Below are 19,135 nucleotides of genomic sequence, written 5' to 3' on the forward strand. Positions count from 1 at the left end.
CGACGCCATGTTCAACTTTAATCAAATTTTAATCATATGGCTCAGCCATAGTGTGATGGGTTCATGCATATAAATAGACACTTGACACGCTTGTTTTTTGTTTTTGTTTTTGTTTTTGTTTCCTTCTTCCCTTCAATGGTGTCTTCATAGACTTTTGTGGTTGTTTAACAGGATATTTGGCGATGCGGTTGCATAAAATGTACGAAACTATATGCCTTTTGAATTTCCTGTTCCCTTCAATGTAGCTGAGGAGTAAAGCAGTTTCTCACAATTCCATGGATGGATGTATATTGCATCATGTGCACATCGTCCTACTACTGACCAAGCTCCTCAATTGAAGGCTTATCAGCATCTAGATCTTTCCCGCCCATCAATTTTTCCAAAATATCATCATTAAGACCGGCCTTGGCCTTCTTATCAGAGCCCATCCCACTCATATCCTCATCATCGGCCTCGTCGCCGCTAGAATCGCCTTCACGCTTTTCCTCCAAAACTCCCAACCCAAGATTCTAGTCAAGTCAGCCCGTCATCCAAATGAAAAAGACCGCAGATAGGCATAGCCACAAAGAAATGGAACCCAAACATACCATCTCAATATAATCCTTATTTTCATCTACCTCATCCATAACAACGTCTTTCCCGGCCGCAATCTCCTTCTCCAAATCCTCATTTGCACTCTTCATCTTCGGCAAAAACGCAGACAACCGCGCCAGCAGCTCCGAGTTCCCTTTCATCTTCTGTATTTGCGGCTTGGGGCGTCCCGAAATATTAGGTATTGTTGATGAGGCATTGGCAGAAGTATCTGTGGAGGCTTGTTGTTCGTGGTGAATGGACTCGTTCTCATCTTCCGAGTCTTCGCTGTCGCTTTCCGAAGATGAGGATCCGGAGGAAGAAGTTGGATCGGAGTCTTCTGGGTTGTCGTGGACGGGCGCTGAGGGCCGCATGGGGAGAGTTGTTTGACGAGTTGTTGATCCCATTTTGAGAGGAAGTTGTGGAGGGTTTTCTTCTTTTAAGCTGCTTTCGTTTCGAAGTGAAAGGATGATAGATTGCTGGGATGGAGAAGGTAAGATGGCGTGTTGGTCTGGCGTTCTTGCGCTGAGATGTACAGTAAATGTATATGGGAGACGCTGAAATGCGATGATTGTAGATATTGTAATGGAGTAAAAATGTTGTAGGCCCCAATGGATAGATGTGGTCGAAGAAAGTTTAGACGAAAGCCGATTTCAACTTTTTGGGCGGAGTGGAGCCTCCGATAAGGATAAGGAAAAAGGCTGAATCCACAGTGCTACTAGTATACTTCCCAGTGGTACTAAACACTTATAGTAGAGATGTATAGTATTAGCAGATTATAACAATGTCATGATTTTTGGCATTTTGCTAATAGTACATGATAACAAGGAGCTATACCATTGGAAGTCCTTTCAATAATATTATTACATTGCGAGTGGGCATTAGGATTTCTCAACCACTCCTCAAATCATCCGCTCTTCGCCTCCGGGAACGACTTCGGCGTCGGCTTGGACTCCTTCGTCGACTGCGACTTCGCCGGCTTCGACTCCGCCGACGAGTGGTTCGGTCATCAGGTTCCTTGGCAGTCTCGGTAGTGCTCTTAACCTCTTTGTCTTTTTCTTTGCCGGCTTCTCGTTCAGAGCCAGGGATATAGCGATCAATTTCGCCAAGTCGCGTTCTTTGATCACGTTCTGGGGAGCGGGCTCGGCGACGGGGGGACTTGCTCCGATTGCTAGTCGACGGCACATAACGGTCGATATCAAGGGATGGCGAGGCCCGCCTGTTGGGGGAAGCCCGTCGTGTACGTGAGCCACGGCGAGAACGTGACCGTCGTCGCGCAGCGGTAGAGCGAGACCGAGAACGCGGTTCTCTGGCACGGTGACGAGACCGAGACCGAGCACGAGAGCGCCGGCGCGAAGGAGATCTGCGACGAGGGCGGTCACGATCTCTGCTCCTGTCACGGCGGCGTTCGGGATCTCGATCTCGGGATTTCGAACGCGGTGCTGCCTTTTCTCGGTCCCGATCTCGGTCCCTGGCCAGCGATCGACTACGACTTCGACGACTTGGCCGATAGCTTCGGTCATCCCGTGAATCACGGAAATCACGGAAGCCTCGACGCTTATCCATATCACGATCACGAGATCTGACGGATGCATCTCTAGATCGATCTCGTCGACGATCAGGGCTATACCTAGACCCGCGTGGACGAGAGCGGCTTCGGCTCCGGTCTCGAGTATGATGTCGAGTTCGATCTCTTCGGTCTGATATGGAATCGCGGGCTCTAGAGTCTCGAGATGGGCTAGGCGCCCGAGTCGGTCCATTGACCAATTTTGAATCGCTGCCTTTAATCTCTGCTGGTTTCAATCCGTTCTCAAGGGCCTCGGCCTTCTCAAAATCGAAATCGGGCTTTTGACGCGCCTTGGCTGCGAGCTCTTCTCCCTCTCTCAGTAGCATCTGCAAAGCAGCCTCTTCAAGCGACTTCTCATCAACAGGAGGAGCCGGTGCAGGGGTCGCATCTTTTGATACAGCAGATTTCTCTCGTTTGGTCTCCCGGTTTCGTGGTGAAAGACCGCGATCAGAGCGGTAGGCCGGCGAGCGATCGTGGTAGCGGTCATAGTCACGGTAGCGGTCTCGATCCTCTCGTCGTCGTCGTTCGTATCTTTCCTCTCGTTCTCGGTCATCGAGAGCTCTTTGCTCTTCGCGCTCACGCTCGCGCTCAACTCGTCTTTTCTCCTCACTCTCTTTTCTTCTTGCTCTTTCTTCGTCTTCCTTCTTCTGTTCCAATTCACGTCTTTTGCGTTGCTCCTCCTCCTCAACGCGTTTCCGCTCGTCGTCGATCTCTTTTTGTTTGCGCATTTCTTCGAGCCAGACCTTTTCACGCTCCTCGCGCCTGGCTTGGACGTGCGCCTCGTACTCTGCATCTGTTTTGTTGCCCGCCTCTTCTTCTTTCCTAGCTGCATCCTCGCCAATTTCCAGCCGGCGAATTTCACGCACAGAATCAAGTATAGCCTGCAGATGGTTGGATGCTAGCATGTCGATGGATAGCTCGGCATTCTTATATACGTCACTTCGGTCAACGGCACCCTCGATTAATGTAGCAGCTTTTCCTCTTTCGCGGGAAAGGTGGGCAGGTTCACGTTCGATTTCCGACTCGGCCAACGCAATCAATTCTTCGGTGAACTTTACTCTAGACTCCTGTAGGGATACGTTAGAAACTAGGACTTGGGATAAAAAAGCGATCGTTGGAAGCGTAAATTCGCATTGTTTTAAGCACATACGCCATCATTGAAGTCGGCCCAAATCTTTTTGCGAATACTGTCGAATCCGCCCTTCTTTTTGAATGAATGTAGGAGTTTATCAATGCTCGCATGCTGCGCCGAAGACAAAGGGAGATCGTCGGCTTTGTACTTTTTGGACCTTAGGCTTTCAATATCCAGCGCTGGTCGTTTTGCGCTCGGTTGCACATCTTCCATGGCCTCGGAAGTGGCCATCGTTAGACAGGGCAATGAGCATGAGAAAGGAAGGTCAAAGGTTGGAACTTTGGAAGTCGCGCCTAAGCGATAAGCGATAACAGACGGGGGTACAAAACGCGGAGAAAAGGTTGTTCCGTGCTTGGGAACTGCGGGTGTCTGATTTGCTTCCAACCACACTCCTGCCGCCCCAGTACGACTCCAAGCCCCCCAATTCAACTCCGACCCCGGGCGACATTAAATTGCGAGCGCGCAGATCATACCACTTCTATACGTGTCGGAAACACTCGCCCTTCTTTTACATCCTCCTACCCGCCCCTAACCGGTCGCGATCATGGTCCACAAAGTTCTCTTCTGGAGCGGCTTCGGTATGTGACTTTGCCCTCTTTCAATTCATCTCTACATCTCGCAATTGATCCATATACCGTGTCACTGTGAAATATACGCCTTGGAATTGAACATAGGAGCTAACAATTGCTATCCAGGCATTGCCGTCCGCCTATGGCAACTCGGAATCGAAATGCGTCCTATCCTCGCCCGGGAATCCCTCTGGGTCTACCCTCTCTTCGCCGGTGTCGGTGGAAGCTTCGGCTACTGGCTCCAGGGTGTCGAGAACCGACAGCTCAAGATGCTTGCACAGCGCCGCGAGGCTATTTTGGAGAAGCGCAGACGACGGGACCAGCGTGAAGGCGTCAGCAAGGACGAGGGTGCCATTCTTGCTGCTGCCTCAACATAAAAGACTTGAATTGTGTGTGTGTGAGAGGTGGTAGAGATTCAGCATCGCGTTGTGTATTCCCTTTATTTTATCTTCTTTTGTTTCTTTTGTTGCATGTACCAAAATTCCACGGTTTGATATCGACATCCTATCTGGGAAGTCTTCGCGCGGGCAATATATCCGACAGCGATGTGTGTTACTGAATATGAAGAACGCTTTTCGTCAATTAGATCAATTGTCTCCATCATTTTACCCAGAGTTTCTACCTGGATATGTAAAATCAATCGATGGTCTATTCAAATGTTACTTCAAAGCTTTGATGGACCCAACTGGGCAATGACCCCACTTCAAGTCTATATTACAGACTGGAGCCCTCAAGTGCTTGCTGTTTCAAGTTTTCAAATTGCACTCAACTTGAGTCAACTGGTGCTTGCACATGTGTGGACAATCTTGGAATGGAATCATTGATACAAACATTGAATCAAATTTGATTTTAAAACATATATAATGTACAGGAAGAGTATATTCGAGTAGTACTACATCCACATATTTACTTCAACATGCACCGGTCAATGTTTGGTATGTACAATCAAGACTTCTCAATAGTGAACTGAAGGGATACCTCCCACTTCTGTCCTCCAGTACCATAACCCCCACCAAGTCGGTTTCGAATCAGGCTGGATATCTTCTCCCGAAGGCGAGAAGTATTGTCCTCCGTGCCTGAAACACGAAGTTTGACGTTGGCCATGCATAAGCCGTAATGGACCTGCCAGAAACGAGCATCGTCAATGCCAAATACCGAAGGCTCAGCTTCAATATCTTTGAGTACTTCGGATACACCTGGGCCCGAGTACGACATCAGAAGCATTGAACCCAACGTCTTCACCAATCGAACCCCGAGAAAGCACATTGAGAGAGCAATAGTGCCCGACAGGAGTTTATCAAGCCAGTTGTAAATCTGGATTGACACCAATGGCAGCACAAGTAGGAGGGTAGAGCACGAGAGTGTCAAAAAGTGAGTCGGGTTGCTCAAGACGGAAGGAAGAGAATCGATATACGCAAAACGCATGGCTTTTCCAATTCGTGCATGATTCTTCAGGCCGATGGCAGAGACAAGAGTTGAAGAGATAGCCAGAACGGCAGTCACATCAACAGTTCCCAGGGGCACACGTTCATGGGGGTGTGGGTGGTGAGGCTCGTGGCCCGATTTCTCCAAGAAATGCTGCAGATTGTGGGAAATCAAATCCAGGCCCATAAAAAGAAGTAACACGCACATGGCAAAGCCAGCGAGAACCTCCGCTCGCTCCAAACCAAAGGGATGGCGGATACTGGACCTCTTCCAGACTTCAAAATTGCTCAGAACATCAACGGCAACACACAGAAGAGCTCCCAGCGAGTCAAACAAAATCAAATGAGACAACGCAGTCATCGCCAGCGATCCATGCGCGGTCCACAATGTATATGCAGCCACAAACATGTGGCAGACACTCCACCAAAATCGCGTTTTCTGCTCCTTGGACATACTCGCACGGCATTCGCTGAGTGTTGGAATGGGGAGGGAATTCGGAAGAGCCAGGGGCGCGCGAGGGGGAGGTTCCAGGAAGATTTGGTGTGAAATACTACTGTGCTTGTACTTGTGACCACGACGTTGTCCGATATTCTAACAGAAGAACGTCGGTTAGCAAATATTCAGAAGCTCTTCACAATCAAGAACTCTTACAGATTTCACCACTGGACTCTTTGCCATCACTGTGGTATCGAAATTGAAGGGGCCCGCTGCGGTAGAGTTTGTCGAGCCATTCTGCCCAAATGTCGAGTCTGTAGGCCCGGGGCTTAAATTGAACGATGAACTTGTAGGACCAAGATGATCTCGACTTTCTGCCTCTAGCGAGAAGCTGTGGGGGAAAGTATCGCGCAGAGGTGACAAGGCGTCGCGATCAACAGTCACTCTTGGGTTTGTAGAAGCCTGGTAGGGTGTATCGTCCGCCGGCGGAGTAGGAGTACGTGGGGGAATAGGGAGAGGCATGTTGGACGCCATCATTATGGCCTTCCGTAAACGCGTTTCCACCGAGAAGTATGGTTGCGGGGGAGGTTCGTATCAGGAATAGGAGATCGATCTCCTATCATCCTTGGTTTAGGTTAAGGATCCACACCTGAAACCCAAGGTGTCGATGTTAGCGGAAGGGGCGGGGACCCGGGGACCTAGGCCGTGTCGTGTACATCATCCACTCTTCATACTCTCCAGATTACTACTTTCATCCTCGTCATTCATTATTCTGTCGACGCTGGAGGTTCGATTTTTCATGGTGTTACTTTAAGAAGCGCGTATCCCTGTGCTTACCCTCCCCGCTCTCCCCGCGATGCTTATCGTGCCGCTCTGAAGTGGAGAGAGACGTCCGAAACGGACACCCCGTGGCGTCAATGGATAACCGCGGCTCCTTTTTGTTTTTTCTGTTGGTGCTTTACCTCCTTCTTAACTCACAGTCGCGCCCGCCGATGCTCGATGAGAACCGCCGGCATCAGCGAGAGCTCGAGCGCGAGCAACATGCACTGAAGCTCTTGGAAGAATCCAAGTATGGGGACTTCGATCCCCTCGCAGATCGATGGCTTCCTTTTGCAGGAGTACAGAAGAATGATACTTATGCATGGGACTTGTTTCCCCATGTTCAGAGTAGGGCGAGAAATCAGCTCCAGTCCGTTCTTTTAAACGCCGGTCTCGAACCACCGAAAGGTTTAGATGACCCGGACGGCGCTTCCCCATTTAACCTGACCAACCTCTCTCTGCCTGTGTATCGCAATTCGACGGGGAAAATAAGAGGAGATTGGGTTCGCCGGACCGGAGACCCCGAGCGACAGATACCGCTCAATACAACGGCCATTGCCCTCGAGCACGAATACTTTACCCATGAGTTCAGCTCAAATATCACGGGTGCTGGAGGTACACTTTACTTTGATTTGGAGGAAGGGAGCGGAGAAGAGTTCCGACTTGGTGAGGGGCTTGTACGTGAAATTCGAGCGAGCTTAACTGTCGAAAGTGATGACTTCTGGGGCAGCACTTGGTACCTGTCATTATTCGGAATGCATTTCCCAGAAACCGGAGGGATATTATTAACTACATCAAGTGAGAAGTTTGGTGGCATCCTCTCCATGCCGCACTTTGCATTATCTCAAGATACCTATGAATTGTCCCATCAGCTTCTGCTGAAATCACTGAAAGATGCCATGTCTGAGAAGCAAACACGGCCTGCTTCGTTGTTTCCATGGTCTTCTTTAGCAGGGAACGAGCAAATGGAATTCCCGGCACCCAGGTGTGAACATGTGATCTTCTTACAGCAACATCCAGTCGTGATCAACGGCGTACTTGCCGACCGCTCGTCACTGGAGAGGATTGAACGGGAACTCAGGTACCCGATAGGCGCACCTATTCCAGATCCGCCTTTGATGACCATGTCTGCTGTTGTATTCTCCCCCGACTGTGGTTACGTGCTCGAAAGCAAGGGAACCCCAGAGTTCCCGCCCTCCGACCCGCTCTATCTCTCCGGGCCCAAGACTGAAGAGTACAGTAAATATGCAGCTCGTCTGATATTTGTGGTTTCTGCGGCATTTGTTGCACAGATCAGTCTACTTCTGCGCCAGATCAAAGAGGCTTCGACCCCTTCAACTAGAAGTCGGGTTAGCTTCTATACCATTGCATTGATGGCTCTCGGTGACGCCTTTGTTCTCACATTTATTGTCCTGGAACTTTACGAGGCTGTCTCCTTCCTAGTCTTGGCAACTGCCTCCTTTTTGGCATTCCTTTCTGTCAGTTACATTGGGATGAAATTTATGATGGAAATATGGGCCATACAAGAGCCAGAACGACGGGAAGAACAGCCCGCTAATCCGCCGGCCCCCACTACACGCCCAGGTACCCTACCTCTGCCCGCAACTGCAGTGCGGGACTCTGGTGCCACTCCCATCATCTTGACACCTGATCAAGACCCCCCGGAGAACGAGCCAGATATAGCTCCCACCAATCGTACAGTTGCACCAACATCCCAGCAAATGCGCAGTGATGTTGGTGCCATGTATGCACGCTTTTACCTCGCTCTTTTTGGAATGCTCATGCTGTCATTCTGGGCATTACTCTTACCTCGACGCCTAGGTTCAATCTATGCGCGCCTGTTATCTGGCGTTTATCTTTCTTTCTGGGTTCCACAGATCTACCGCAATGTCATGCGCAACTGTCGCAAGGCATTGAGGTGGGATTTTGTGATTGGTCAGAGCATTCTTCGATTGCTTCCCTTCTTTTACTTCCTTACAGCCAGAGGAAATGTACTATTCATTCGACCCGATTGGACAACCGCGTTTATCATGGCTGGTTGGATGTGGGTTCAGGCCTGGATTCTAGCCAGTCAAGATATACTGGGTCCTCGTTTCTTTGTACCACGTGGATGGGCGCCCCCAGCCTACGATTACCACCCAACATTAAGGGATAATGCTGGGCCTGATGATGATTTAGAAGCCGGTGGTGTGATATCTATTGCATCCCTCCGAGCCGACAAACAAGACTTGGTGAGCGACTCCAAGGATGATGATAAGCAGCGGTCAAAGGACCGCAAGAAAGTGGTATTCGACTGTGCGATTTGCATGCAAGATATCGAGGTCCCTGTTCTTCCTGCACCTACGTCTGCTGGCGGAAGTAGTGTCTCGGAGGGGGCTACAAATATCTTGAGTCGTCGTAATTACATGGTGACACCCTGCCGACATATCTTCCACACGGCCTGTTTGGAAAGTTGGATGAGACTTCGTCTCCAATGCCCAATTTGTCGTGATACTATTCCTCCTGTATAGATACCGGTTGGGTTTTATACATGTACTCCCAATCAATCTGCACATACATAATACTTTCAAAAATTGAATTAATATGAACTGCGGAGAATTCCGTTTACCCCTGGGCCGAAGTTTCTTTCCAATTATTGGACTACCTGGAAGCTCGTAATGCGCAAAACCCATTGATCAAGTCTTACATCAAGACACCACCAAATGTTATATTACCACCACTACTGACTGGTCAGAGTTAGTAGGTCGCTACGTCTTTGACTTCATGTGCCCAGATCCAGGGATAGGTAGGTGGTATTTTCAGTACACACTTTCATTCATTAAGTCAACGCCGTGGAGGGCCTGACTATTTCAAAACGCCATTGTTGAAAAAGGGAAATCTTGCCTCTATTGAGACATATACATAAAATATAAAAGCACAGAACAGCATCAAACCGGGATGGAATCTTCATGGCAATCCGCCCCGCACGTCTAGTTCCACCAAGGGTCTCTATGACCTCATAATCTAGTGTTCACCCTCAAGCGACTCAAGGTAAGCCTCTTCACTCAAGAGAGACTCAACCTCAGCGGCATCAGCAACCTCGATCTCGGCAATCCATCCATCCTGCTCGGGGCTAAGGTTGATGGTCTTGGCATTGTCTTCCAGGATGTCGTTACCGCGGATGACCTTGCCGGCAACGGGGGAGAGAACGTCGGAAGCCGACTTGACGGACTCAACGGCACCGACGGGCTCGCCAGCGGAGACCTCCAGGTCAGCCTCGGGGAGCTCAACGAAGACGACGTCACCGAGGGAGTGGGCGGCGTACTTGGTAACACCGATCTTGGCTGTAAATGAGCGGATTAGAAATCGTTCACCCTCCTCCGAAACAATGAAAACAATCAAAGGATGCCAGTGTAGTACTCACCAGTGTTGGTGCCTTCGGCAAGCTCAATCCATTCGTGCGACTCGGTGTACTTCTTCACCTGCGCTGTGGATACCAATTCATGGCTACGTCAGCGATATGTCCCAACGAACAGCTTGGTTTAGCTCCGGCAAGGTCTTGAAAAGACCAATTCTATTGCCAGAAGCTTTAGATGCCTCAATCGCCAGATTTGAAGAACAATTTCACTCACCAAGAGGGCTCTGGGAGAAGCTCCGGGTTCCCCGCGGGAAGCGGAAAGCAGGTGTAGCACGGCAGCTGGAGGCCAAAGGCTTCTGGGCAAGGGCCCGGGAGGTGATGGGACGGAAAGCGCGAGCGACGGAGGCCATTTTGGAAGTTTTAATGGGAGGATTGAAGGAGAAAGAAGAAGTGAAAAGGGAAGAGGGGAGAGTTTAAGAAGGAAAAGGAAGCGCGGTGCTTCCCCGGCGGAGATGGTGGTGCATTGATAAGGAATCCGCAATTACGCCAAGACCGCCCGATAAGGATTCTGACTTCGATAGGATTTTGCGCGCGATCAAAGGAGAAACCCTCGGATCCGCCGTCTCCCTACTTCAAATCTTTCGGGTTTTTGCACCACCATTCGATGCCATGTTGTACGAGCTAATTGCCATTGTAAGTTGTCGATGAAAGCTTGCGCATTGTTGGGATGGGAAAATTGGGTGCAATGGCTAATGCGTGTTCTTCCACAGGTCCGCCCGGGCAGCCTCAACGAGGTTCGGGAGTACGTGTCACGATGAATTTCCGGTGCCTCTACCTTTGGCCGGTCAGCTGACCCTATATACAGGATTGCCCGTAACGCCGGTGCCCAAGTTATCCGTTCTGGTGGTGTCGTTCGAGGATTCACCAACTGGGGCACTTTCCGCCTCCCCAAGGTCACCACCAAGCACCAGGCTCGATACAGCGAGGGTCACCACTTCATTATGCGTTTCGACTCCTCTGGTCCCGTCCAATCATCTATCCGTCGCACCCTCGGTCTTGATCCCCGTATGATCAACTTCTCGGTCGTTAAGCTGGGCGACAAGCTCATGGAGGTCAAGGATGTTCAAGGCCAGGCCGAATGGAACAACGTCCGCACTATCTCCGAGAGTATCAAATCGCCTCTGGACGGACAATCTCAATCGCCCCAATAAAACTTTGCAATACTGTTTCACTATCGCGATGACGTTTTGAGGGTTGGTGATTGGTCCTCGGCATCTTTTCTTATTTATCTTGTGTATCATTATGGCATGGGGATTTGACATTACTCAGCACTGTCAGCACAATTGGCGCATCTTGTACAAAATTACAATCTGATATCACCTTTGTTTCTTTATTATCATTTAAAAAGTCTCCATATCAATAAACCTGGCCACGTGATTCCGTGCCGAGCTAGTACTAGTAGGTACAAGGCAAGAGGTAGTATGTTTGCCGAGGTTCCCCAGTCTTGAAATGTCAACCCCGGAAACCCACTGAGTGCCTTCATTCCCCCCCCCCTTCAATCCGATTCATAACGACTCTCTGATAAATTGAGGCATTTCGCATTTGTCGCGCTCTTATCTGGTTGTAGAGATCCTACTACCCTATTCTCGATCTCGTTGCTCCAATTACGGCTTACATTTACCGCTGGGATTGAATCCAACGGGAGGTTACGATCCATATCAAATCTAGATCTCTCTGCTTCCCAGGGTGTAAATCCATTCATTTCTTGCTTGTCTGGCTACGTGAAACCAACCATGTCATCTCACGATGCGGCAGGCAATGATCCGAAAGATCTGCCTTCCCCGCTTTCATTCGTGGAGCTAATGGCGCTAGAGCGACTGGACGATATGGACTCATCTCACACTGACAAGACCGAGCCTGAGAAAATTGAGCGGTTTCGATCTTTGTCTGCCCCCTTTCCCCCCGGTGAAGGCGACCGAGCATTTGGGGGGCATGCATATGCCCAGTCCGCCTATGCGGCATCAAAAACAGTCGAAAAGGGATTCATGATTTATGTCAGTACTTTTCAGCTAAATGCTCTCGAGATGATATCACAACTAACATATCAAGTAGAATATGACTGGCTCATTCATTCTTGGTGGTCGGCTCGATGTTCCGTATACATATACGGTTCGACACGTTCGGGATGGATTCATGTATTGCACGCGCTCTGTTGATGCCCGGCAAGACGGTCGAATATGCTTCTCGTGCCTGTGCTCATTTAAACGCGACGAAGGAGAGCAAACTTTTGATCACCAACCGCTAGCCGCTCAAGAACGCTACAAAGATATACTTTCCGCCAAACGACCCGAAGACCAATCCATCAGTCCTAGCATTGATGCAGACTGGTGGATTGAGGCTCTTCAGCGAGGCGATATCACCGAGCGAGAGTTTCCTGGACTAGACGTGCGCAAGACCGACATGCAGGATTTCAACGAAAGGAAAGAAATCAAAGAAACTCCCGAGAATTACCGCCAGTTACAGCAGTATCGCCTCAAAGGATCACCGGATGCAGATCGCAACGCAACTCTTGCAGTTATCAAAGAGAGAGAACAAGCCGGAGAATATGATAATCTTTATATTTGTGCGCATATGTACTCGAGCGACAGAAACTCTCTTCTGCTGATCCCGCGCGCTCTGGGAATCAAGCGTTGGTCGGCCATGTCTAGTCTCACCCTGATGGTAGTTATTCATCGCCATGGTGAGTCATTGCGAATGATAGACTGGGATTCAGTCTCCAAGAATGGAGAATCGGACCTAAGCATGAAATGGTTTGTCCAGGAAGGATGGACACCCCAGTCGGCAGAGAACAGAGCTGTGCACGAGAGCAACCTATGGAGTCCGGATGGAACTTTAATTGGGACTTCGATCCAGGACAGCATGCTCCGATTGCAGAAGGCTCGGCGAAAGGATAAATTATGAGGTGAGCCTTGGAAAAGTCCACATTTTGGGGACTTAGATGTCGATCAATGTCCATATGTACTACATACTTACTACCTAACTACATTATACCACATACATGCATACTAGATTGATACATCAATACTAGATCCATGGATTTTCTGCCCACCTGAGGGCCTCTAGTGTACATATGTATGCAGCAATTGATTCATTCACATGCACATGCATGTGTGCATGCACAGGATGAACATTGAATAGGTATGTATGGACCTATAGACACATAGTACCTAGTAGGTATGTAGTATGTACTATACTGAAAGCTTCAAATGTTTATACTACGTACCAGTTGACAGAACATTGAACCAAAATCGAAACATTCAAGAAGGTTTGATTTACTACCCCAAAGTCACAACATTGAAAGCTGGACCTCGAGTCTCTCCGTCAGAGTTCAAAGACTTCAATCAACATTACCAACATTTGAACCATCCAAAATTGACTCTCTAGTACCTACTAGGCGACCAAGGAGACTCAATATAGTACCTCATAGATACGATTGCACGTGACAATCGACCTCGATTTTGGTGGGACGTAATCCAGTTTTAGATCCACCTTTCTACTCTCTCCATCGTCTAGCTTCATCTCACTGTGCCCAGCACGTTTCCTCTGGGCGGTTGTTTGCCAGCGACAAGCGCATGATGCCTTATGACCGCCAACATTCCTCACAAAATGCATAAAAGTCTTCTTCTCGTCTTTATTCATGGCTTCAAGGTAATAACTACCCCACTTTGTCCGCGGGTTGAGTTCCCCGCAAAAATGCGGCCTCCGCGGCAACAAACACCGACGTTTTCTTTATTTATTTATTTTTGTTTTGAGATGCGTGCTCACCCATGAGCTCCGTTAGGGCGATGATGATACCTTCGGCCATTTTCCAGAGCATCTTCGGGTCGTAGTCGGCAAGGCACTCCCTGCCGTTACGGTGACAACGGCTGTGTACCCCAAGTACGAGACAAAAGGCGATTTGAAAGAATGTGTGGGAAGGTTCCGAGAATGGTAAGAGATCCTGTAACAGGATATCTCCACTTAGGCTTTTTAAGTTCGAGTCTAACAGATTGCGCATGGCAGGCTGCAGAACACCGTGATTGATCTGGAGGTTGCAAACGAGACCGCGTCACCCACTGTTGATCCATCGGTCCACGTTTTCCTGGTCGGACATTCTATGGGTGGAATTGTTGCAGCAGAGACACTACTATTACTAGCAGCTGAGCAACCTATTCATCACAACTCCACATCGGATGCACAACCGGCGCCTGGGCCAGATGACCAACCCCCTGCCGTGGAACCTGGTACATTCATGTTCCCTCACATCCAAGGGGTCCTGGCCTTTGATACCCCATACCTAGGCATTGCTCCAGGTGTGGTGTCATACGGCGCAGAAGGGCACTATCGCAATGCTACCACGGCCTACAATACATTTTCGGAAGTTGCTGGGCTTTTCGGATACGGTGGAAAGAACGACGCATCCAAAGGGGCAGCCGCAGCTGAAGTCGCGAAAGAGCCGGCTAAAGCTCTGCCAGCCTCCACTGATGCTGCCGCAACTCCATCTTGGCAGCGATGGGGTCGATATGCCATGTTCGCAGGGGCCGCAGGGGCAGTTGCTGCCGGTGGCGCAGCTGCTTTGTACACCAACAGACAGAACCTGTCCGCCGGGTTCAACTGGGTATCGTCTCATCTCGAGTTCGTGGGATGTCTGACGAGAGGTTCCGAAATGCGTCAGCGTCTTGAAGGCTTGGCTCAAGTCCAGGATGAACGGGGCATACGGAGTGTCAACTTCTATACGTGTCTCGGTAAAGGCGCGTCTTCTCTTGTGCATACCTCAGGGGAAGGCAAGACATCTTTCAGCGAACATATTATTCGGTCGAATTTCCGAACTTTCTGCACCCTTCCACCTGAGGTTGAGAATGGCAAACAAAGCACTGCCCCGGGACTTCGATGGATCAAGGCCATCAATGACAAAGCTTCAGACGAGCCTCAGGCCCACATCAGCATGTTCTTATCGAAAAATAACCCGGCATTTTTTGAGCTACTTAGCGAGGCTGGTAAGACCTTGGTAGGCTCGATTGACGTGGGTTGGTATAACACATCTACCGCATCGGCCGAAAGGAACAGTCCCCCAACAGAACAAGCAAACCCCGAAGGTGATGATGACTTCATGGACGCTGATGACGTTGTCGTTGTGGATTGAAGCAGCGTCGATCACGGAAGCTTCAGGAGTCGGCGAATTTTTGCTGACCCACAAATGCATACTACAAACTTACATACATACACTGCCATCAAATCTGTGGAAACTTTTCCATGATGTGCTCCACACGGCCACTCCCTTGATCGACAACATCCACTTGAAAATTTGATCTTGGCATGCCGTATCAGAAACCCGACCTATAATATTCCGTCTATGCTGTAAGTCTCAAGCATACTCCGCAGGATAAAAGCTCTTCCACGTTATCACCTGCTAAATTTGACAGCTTAACCCGAAGCTTATCCAAAATAGGGGTATTTGATCGAGACTAGGCTCGGTTGAATGCACCACCATCACGGCGATCCCACCACTTGTTTCATGTTATCATTGATTGATTCTTTGGGACGAGATACATCTCGATCTGGAAACGCATCGATTGGTGATTATCATCGCAAGAGAACCCCGATAAAAAAACCTGTCTGGTAGTATGCCTTGTAAAGAAGGCAATGTCGGGCCCTGGTCGGAAGTTGTCCGCTTCAAGCATTCGGCTTGGCGTTCGGGATCACATGTTGGGATCTGGTATCCAAGATATTCAATGGGGATGATCTGATATTATTCATACCCTATGACAAAACGCCATTCGTGCATATTCATTAACTCCCTGTATCAGTTCCTCGTATTGAAAATAAAGGATTGATTAGTTGAAAACCGATATTCCGAGCATTGCGTTATCTGTTGAGGCCCTAGGGCGGCTTAGAACTAGCATTGTGGATATCAAAAAACCTCATGCTTTTTCATTGGATGCCTCACCTGGGCACCTCACCAAAAATATTGGAGAATATCGACTTGGCCAGGTGGAGAGACTTACAGTGAGGACACATGTGCATCCTTGGAAACATTGAAATACGCGTGGACATGCATGGATAGGTACTAGTACGGAGTAGGTTCCAATCCCGCGTTCAATCTACACATGTGCACATGTGCATGTTTAGTACTTGGAAAACGGAACGGTAAAGTTTTGACGTTCCTCCAAAAGGCAGCCAAGCTTTTATATTAGGCTTAGAACGAGTATTGAGTTTGGTAAACAAGTGATAGACAAGTGATATACCCGAAAAGAAGAGAGAAATGACTTTCAAATGTTCCAAGGTTGTTATTAGTAGTAGTGACAAATGAAATTTCCATGATTTATTCGAGCCTCGAAACTCGAAAATAGCCGCCCCATGCTTCCTACTCCATGCTAGTATAAACCGTGAAATGAATGCTTGTATGAGATGATTAAATACAAAGGTATGAACCTTTTATGAGAGAGATTGCACAAAGAAATGATAATTACCGTAAAAATACTTTATCCGTTAGACAGATCACGAAAGAAAAATTTAAAAAAAGACACGGCTAGGAGTTGCGAGGACCGTAATTCGAGGAGCGGTGAGGATGTCCACTTGCACGCATGCTGCCTCCGTATTCGGAATTGGTGTCTTGGTAAATGGTTTGGCGTCGGTCTTCTTCGGAGAGTAGATCCTTGACCTCCCAGGTATTGGCCTTGACGCCAACGGAAAACTCCAAATCTTCCGTAGTGATAGAATCCCAGAACTAGATACACAGTTAGTCTCATGATTCATGAAGGAAGCCGGTGTAACATGTCTCACCTTGTAGACCATCATCACCGCGAGCAAGTTGCAAAATGTTGCAAAGAACAGGCCATCCAGGTAATGCTGGACATTGTTGCAGATAAGATCACTGAAAGCGTATAGGAGCACCTGACCGATGATGAAGACCGCCACGCCGAAGCAGATATTTCCGAGGGGCCAGCGTTGATCGAGAGTGTTCACCACCAGTAGCAATTGCATGACAATATAGATGGCGATACATATGGCGTTTAGGAGGTATAACACCACGAACAGACCAACGGTATTCTCGGGTCCCAAAGCACCACCTGACCATGACTTGAAGGTCAGCAGGGAAATGACGAAGGTGATGGCAAACATGATGGCGGACGGAATGCGAATCAGCCACACGGATAATGCTGTGCCATCTTCGTATAGTTGAAACCCGACGAAGCCGTTGACCAGTAAGCAGGTGCATAGAGCAGATACTAATCCATTTTGAATTGACACGAAATAAGGGAATGGTCCGCTTCTTGGTGGAACGACGCCGGCATCAATGATGAGGGAGAAGATAGTAAGAGCCAGATAGAGGTAGAAGAATGTGAGGATCTCCTTGCGTCCTTTTCAAAGTGTTAGTACCAAAAAAAATAGCGTAAATCACCCCCTATTGGTCGGAAGATAAACACGAACCGACAGCGGTAAACTTAGATCGAATATGCAAAATCATGATCACTGTCATGGAGAGTGCAATAATATGCATGAATGAGGCAGCGCCTTCGAATATCATCGTATTGGCGACCTCGATATTCCGGGCATAACAATTTGATACTATGCCCCTCGATCCGGTCCCGGAGATTGTTGACACCGGACCTACGAGGAGACATAGTGGCATCGGCGTCTTCTCACATATCGAGTCGAAATGCCCGAATCCCATGATGCTTGATGGTTGACCCTGGTGGGACAGTAAACAGTGGGTTGCTTGTTAGGTGGTTGGTGGTCACCAGCGAGAACTGGTCTCCACAACGACGGAGAGAAGTGGGCACAGTGGAGAGAGGCAGAGGGAGAAAGTGTGACGACCGAAGACTTTCACACCACTCGACCAGCTTTCTCACTCCTTTTTTCACTTATTCTCTCCCCAGCAGCTTGAACTGTCCAACCTCAACGGTGATGGCAAACGAGCGGATACGTGTCGACAGATGTCAGGATTTTCCTCAGCCAAGAAGTTTGTCTTTCAATTGTTGCTAATTCAAGCGAGGGGGGGAGTCACGGGATCTTATTTTTGGTTCACCCAAAGCGGTTTAGCGTGAACTTCCCCAGTGACACAACTTTGGTTCATATCACGTGGCAATGGGATCGGACCCGAAATTGAGCCGATGGATTTTACCTTCGACACAAAGTACCTTTACTGACTTTAGTGACTCCACAAGAAGTATATCGATGCACTAAGGGCTCAGAGCCACTAACGGTTTTGGCAACCTCGGATTACCTGAGCCTCGGTGCCGGCAGGCATGCGCAACCCTCCTCTTCCGATAGCGACTTCCGGAGCTGTACCCGAGGCGAAGCCACGGCAAGCTACTGGAGACTATCTCTTTCTTATGGGCTCCACAACCCGATAAACTGGGGACCCAGAGCGGCGCCGCTCCGTGGTAAAGTACAGTTTCCGTATCGCCCCGGGTGCGCGCCATTGGAAGCTAGCAGCCCGCCACACCACGAGAAAATGGGCCCATGGCCCGTGGGTTCTGTTCTGGAAAAAAAAGAGAAAAAAAAAAAAGAAAAAAAACAAGAGACAGAATAAAATAACACAAAACCAAAAAAATAAAACACAATTCGGCATGTGGATGGAGAGCCACTCTTACTGACCACCTGCAGGATTGTCATTCCATTGTCGCACCATCTCGTGTCTCTTTCTCGCTTGCTCGAACTCTGCGGTCCCCATAGCAAGTCTCGTCTTGAACAACAAAGTCAATGGAGATCTTTTCTCTCCCCCCCCCCCCCATCCACCCCACCCCACACCCCTGTGCAATTCAAATTGAATCATTCCGTCATCTGCTAGGATACCCCTTGATTGATTGTGCCGCACAAACCGCAAGTAACGCAACGCAACCCTGCAGGTCATTTAGCTCCGGCCAATTACTGGGCATCGGAGCCTTTTTCAATGCCGATTGTGCAGGACTCCATCATAGTGGGCTAACAGCGATTCAAACGGCCGAGTGACCATTGTTCTCGAACGATTGGACAAAAAAAAGGAACCTAGGGAACCTCCGTGTGCTCCTAAACACTAGCGCTGCTAACACTAGCGTTCTTGTGGTGGGGAATATTTCTAACTGGGGCCCTTCCCATCTCTTTGATCTGGAGAATGCCGAGAAGAGCTCAAACCTTGTTCTTTGATTGGCGGGAGTTCTGAATGGAGTCGTCAACGCGGCACAAACAAGGCGCATGGCGCAAAAGATCGGAGACAAGTTCTCCGAGATTTTAGTCTGCTGCCATCGCCGCTACCACCC

At 49.0% G+C, this 19,135-nt stretch overlaps 10 protein-coding genes across 10 annotated transcripts; 5 read left to right on the forward strand and 5 right to left on the reverse strand.

The window, feature by feature from the left end:
- Window positions 1-314: 314 nt before the first annotated feature.
- Window positions 315-977, reverse strand: N7466_011159 (NOPCHAP1/New4 family protein; the record flags this gene model as incomplete). The annotated part of the gene is made up of 2 exons (XM_057170548.1): window positions 315-509; window positions 588-977. The coding sequence occupies 2 exons, from the start codon at window positions 975-977 to the stop codon at window positions 315-317; spliced, it is 585 nt and encodes a 194-aa protein (XP_057016280.1).
- Window positions 978-1,472: 495 nt separating this feature from the next.
- N7466_011160 (BOD1/SHG1 domain-containing protein) lies at window positions 1,473-3,500 on the reverse strand (the record flags this gene model as incomplete). Its single annotated transcript, XM_057170549.1, has 3 exons — window positions 1,473-2,270; window positions 2,335-3,204; window positions 3,288-3,500. The coding sequence occupies 3 exons, from the start codon at window positions 3,498-3,500 to the stop codon at window positions 1,473-1,475; spliced, it is 1,881 nt and encodes a 626-aa protein (XP_057016281.1).
- A 313-nt stretch (window positions 3,501-3,813) lies between these two features.
- N7466_011161 (putative NADH-ubiquinone oxidoreductase 14 kDa subunit) lies at window positions 3,814-4,215 on the forward strand (the record flags this gene model as incomplete). Its single annotated transcript, XM_057170550.1, has 2 exons — window positions 3,814-3,847; window positions 3,965-4,215. 2 exons carry the CDS (start codon window positions 3,814-3,816, stop codon window positions 4,213-4,215), a joined length of 285 nt encoding a protein of 94 aa, XP_057016282.1.
- Window positions 4,216-4,783: 568 nt separating this feature from the next.
- Window positions 4,784-6,235, reverse strand: N7466_011162 (cation efflux family protein family; the record flags this gene model as incomplete). The annotated part of the gene is made up of 2 exons (XM_057170551.1): window positions 4,784-5,854; window positions 5,915-6,235. 2 exons carry the CDS (start codon window positions 6,233-6,235, stop codon window positions 4,784-4,786), a joined length of 1,392 nt encoding a protein of 463 aa, XP_057016283.1.
- A 380-nt stretch (window positions 6,236-6,615) lies between these two features.
- Window positions 6,616-9,027, forward strand: dscA (ubiquitin-protein ligase dscA; the record flags this gene model as incomplete). Its single annotated transcript, XM_057170552.1, has 1 exon — window positions 6,616-9,027. One exon carries the CDS (start codon window positions 6,616-6,618, stop codon window positions 9,025-9,027), a length of 2,412 nt encoding a protein of 803 aa, XP_057016284.1.
- Window positions 9,028-9,520: 493 nt separating this feature from the next.
- N7466_011164 (glycine decarboxylase subunit H) lies at window positions 9,521-10,264 on the reverse strand (the record flags this gene model as incomplete). Its single annotated transcript, XM_057170553.1, has 3 exons — window positions 9,521-9,840; window positions 9,921-9,983; window positions 10,129-10,264. 3 exons carry the CDS (start codon window positions 10,262-10,264, stop codon window positions 9,521-9,523), a joined length of 519 nt encoding a protein of 172 aa, XP_057016285.1.
- A 259-nt stretch (window positions 10,265-10,523) lies between these two features.
- On the forward strand, window positions 10,524-11,065 carry N7466_011165 (mitochondrial 37S ribosomal protein bS6m; the record flags this gene model as incomplete). The annotated part of the gene is made up of 3 exons (XM_057170554.1): window positions 10,524-10,547; window positions 10,625-10,656; window positions 10,720-11,065. 3 exons carry the CDS (start codon window positions 10,524-10,526, stop codon window positions 11,063-11,065), a joined length of 402 nt encoding a protein of 133 aa, XP_057016286.1.
- A 582-nt stretch (window positions 11,066-11,647) lies between these two features.
- N7466_011166 (acyl-CoA thioesterase) lies at window positions 11,648-12,815 on the forward strand (the record flags this gene model as incomplete). Its single annotated transcript, XM_057170555.1, has 2 exons — window positions 11,648-11,908; window positions 11,967-12,815. The coding sequence occupies 2 exons, from the start codon at window positions 11,648-11,650 to the stop codon at window positions 12,813-12,815; spliced, it is 1,110 nt and encodes a 369-aa protein (XP_057016287.1).
- Window positions 12,816-13,520: 705 nt separating this feature from the next.
- N7466_011167 (uncharacterized protein) lies at window positions 13,521-15,036 on the forward strand (the record flags this gene model as incomplete). The annotated part of the gene is made up of 3 exons (XM_057170556.1): window positions 13,521-13,562; window positions 13,696-13,844; window positions 13,917-15,036. 3 exons carry the CDS (start codon window positions 13,521-13,523, stop codon window positions 15,034-15,036), a joined length of 1,311 nt encoding a protein of 436 aa, XP_057016288.1.
- Window positions 15,037-16,422: 1,386 nt separating this feature from the next.
- On the reverse strand, window positions 16,423-17,568 carry N7466_011168 (chitin synthase export chaperone; the record flags this gene model as incomplete). The annotated part of the gene is made up of 3 exons (XM_057170557.1): window positions 16,423-16,620; window positions 16,677-17,254; window positions 17,325-17,568. 3 exons carry the CDS (start codon window positions 17,566-17,568, stop codon window positions 16,423-16,425), a joined length of 1,020 nt encoding a protein of 339 aa, XP_057016289.1.
- Between the last annotated feature and the right edge of the window lie 1,567 nt (window positions 17,569-19,135).

This window comes from Penicillium verhagenii, assembly GCF_028828195.1.
Source record: "Penicillium verhagenii strain IBT 33310 chromosome Unknown utg000012l_segment0_segment0, whole genome shotgun sequence".
Classification (NCBI taxonomy): domain Eukaryota; kingdom Fungi; phylum Ascomycota; class Eurotiomycetes; order Eurotiales; family Aspergillaceae; genus Penicillium; species Penicillium verhagenii.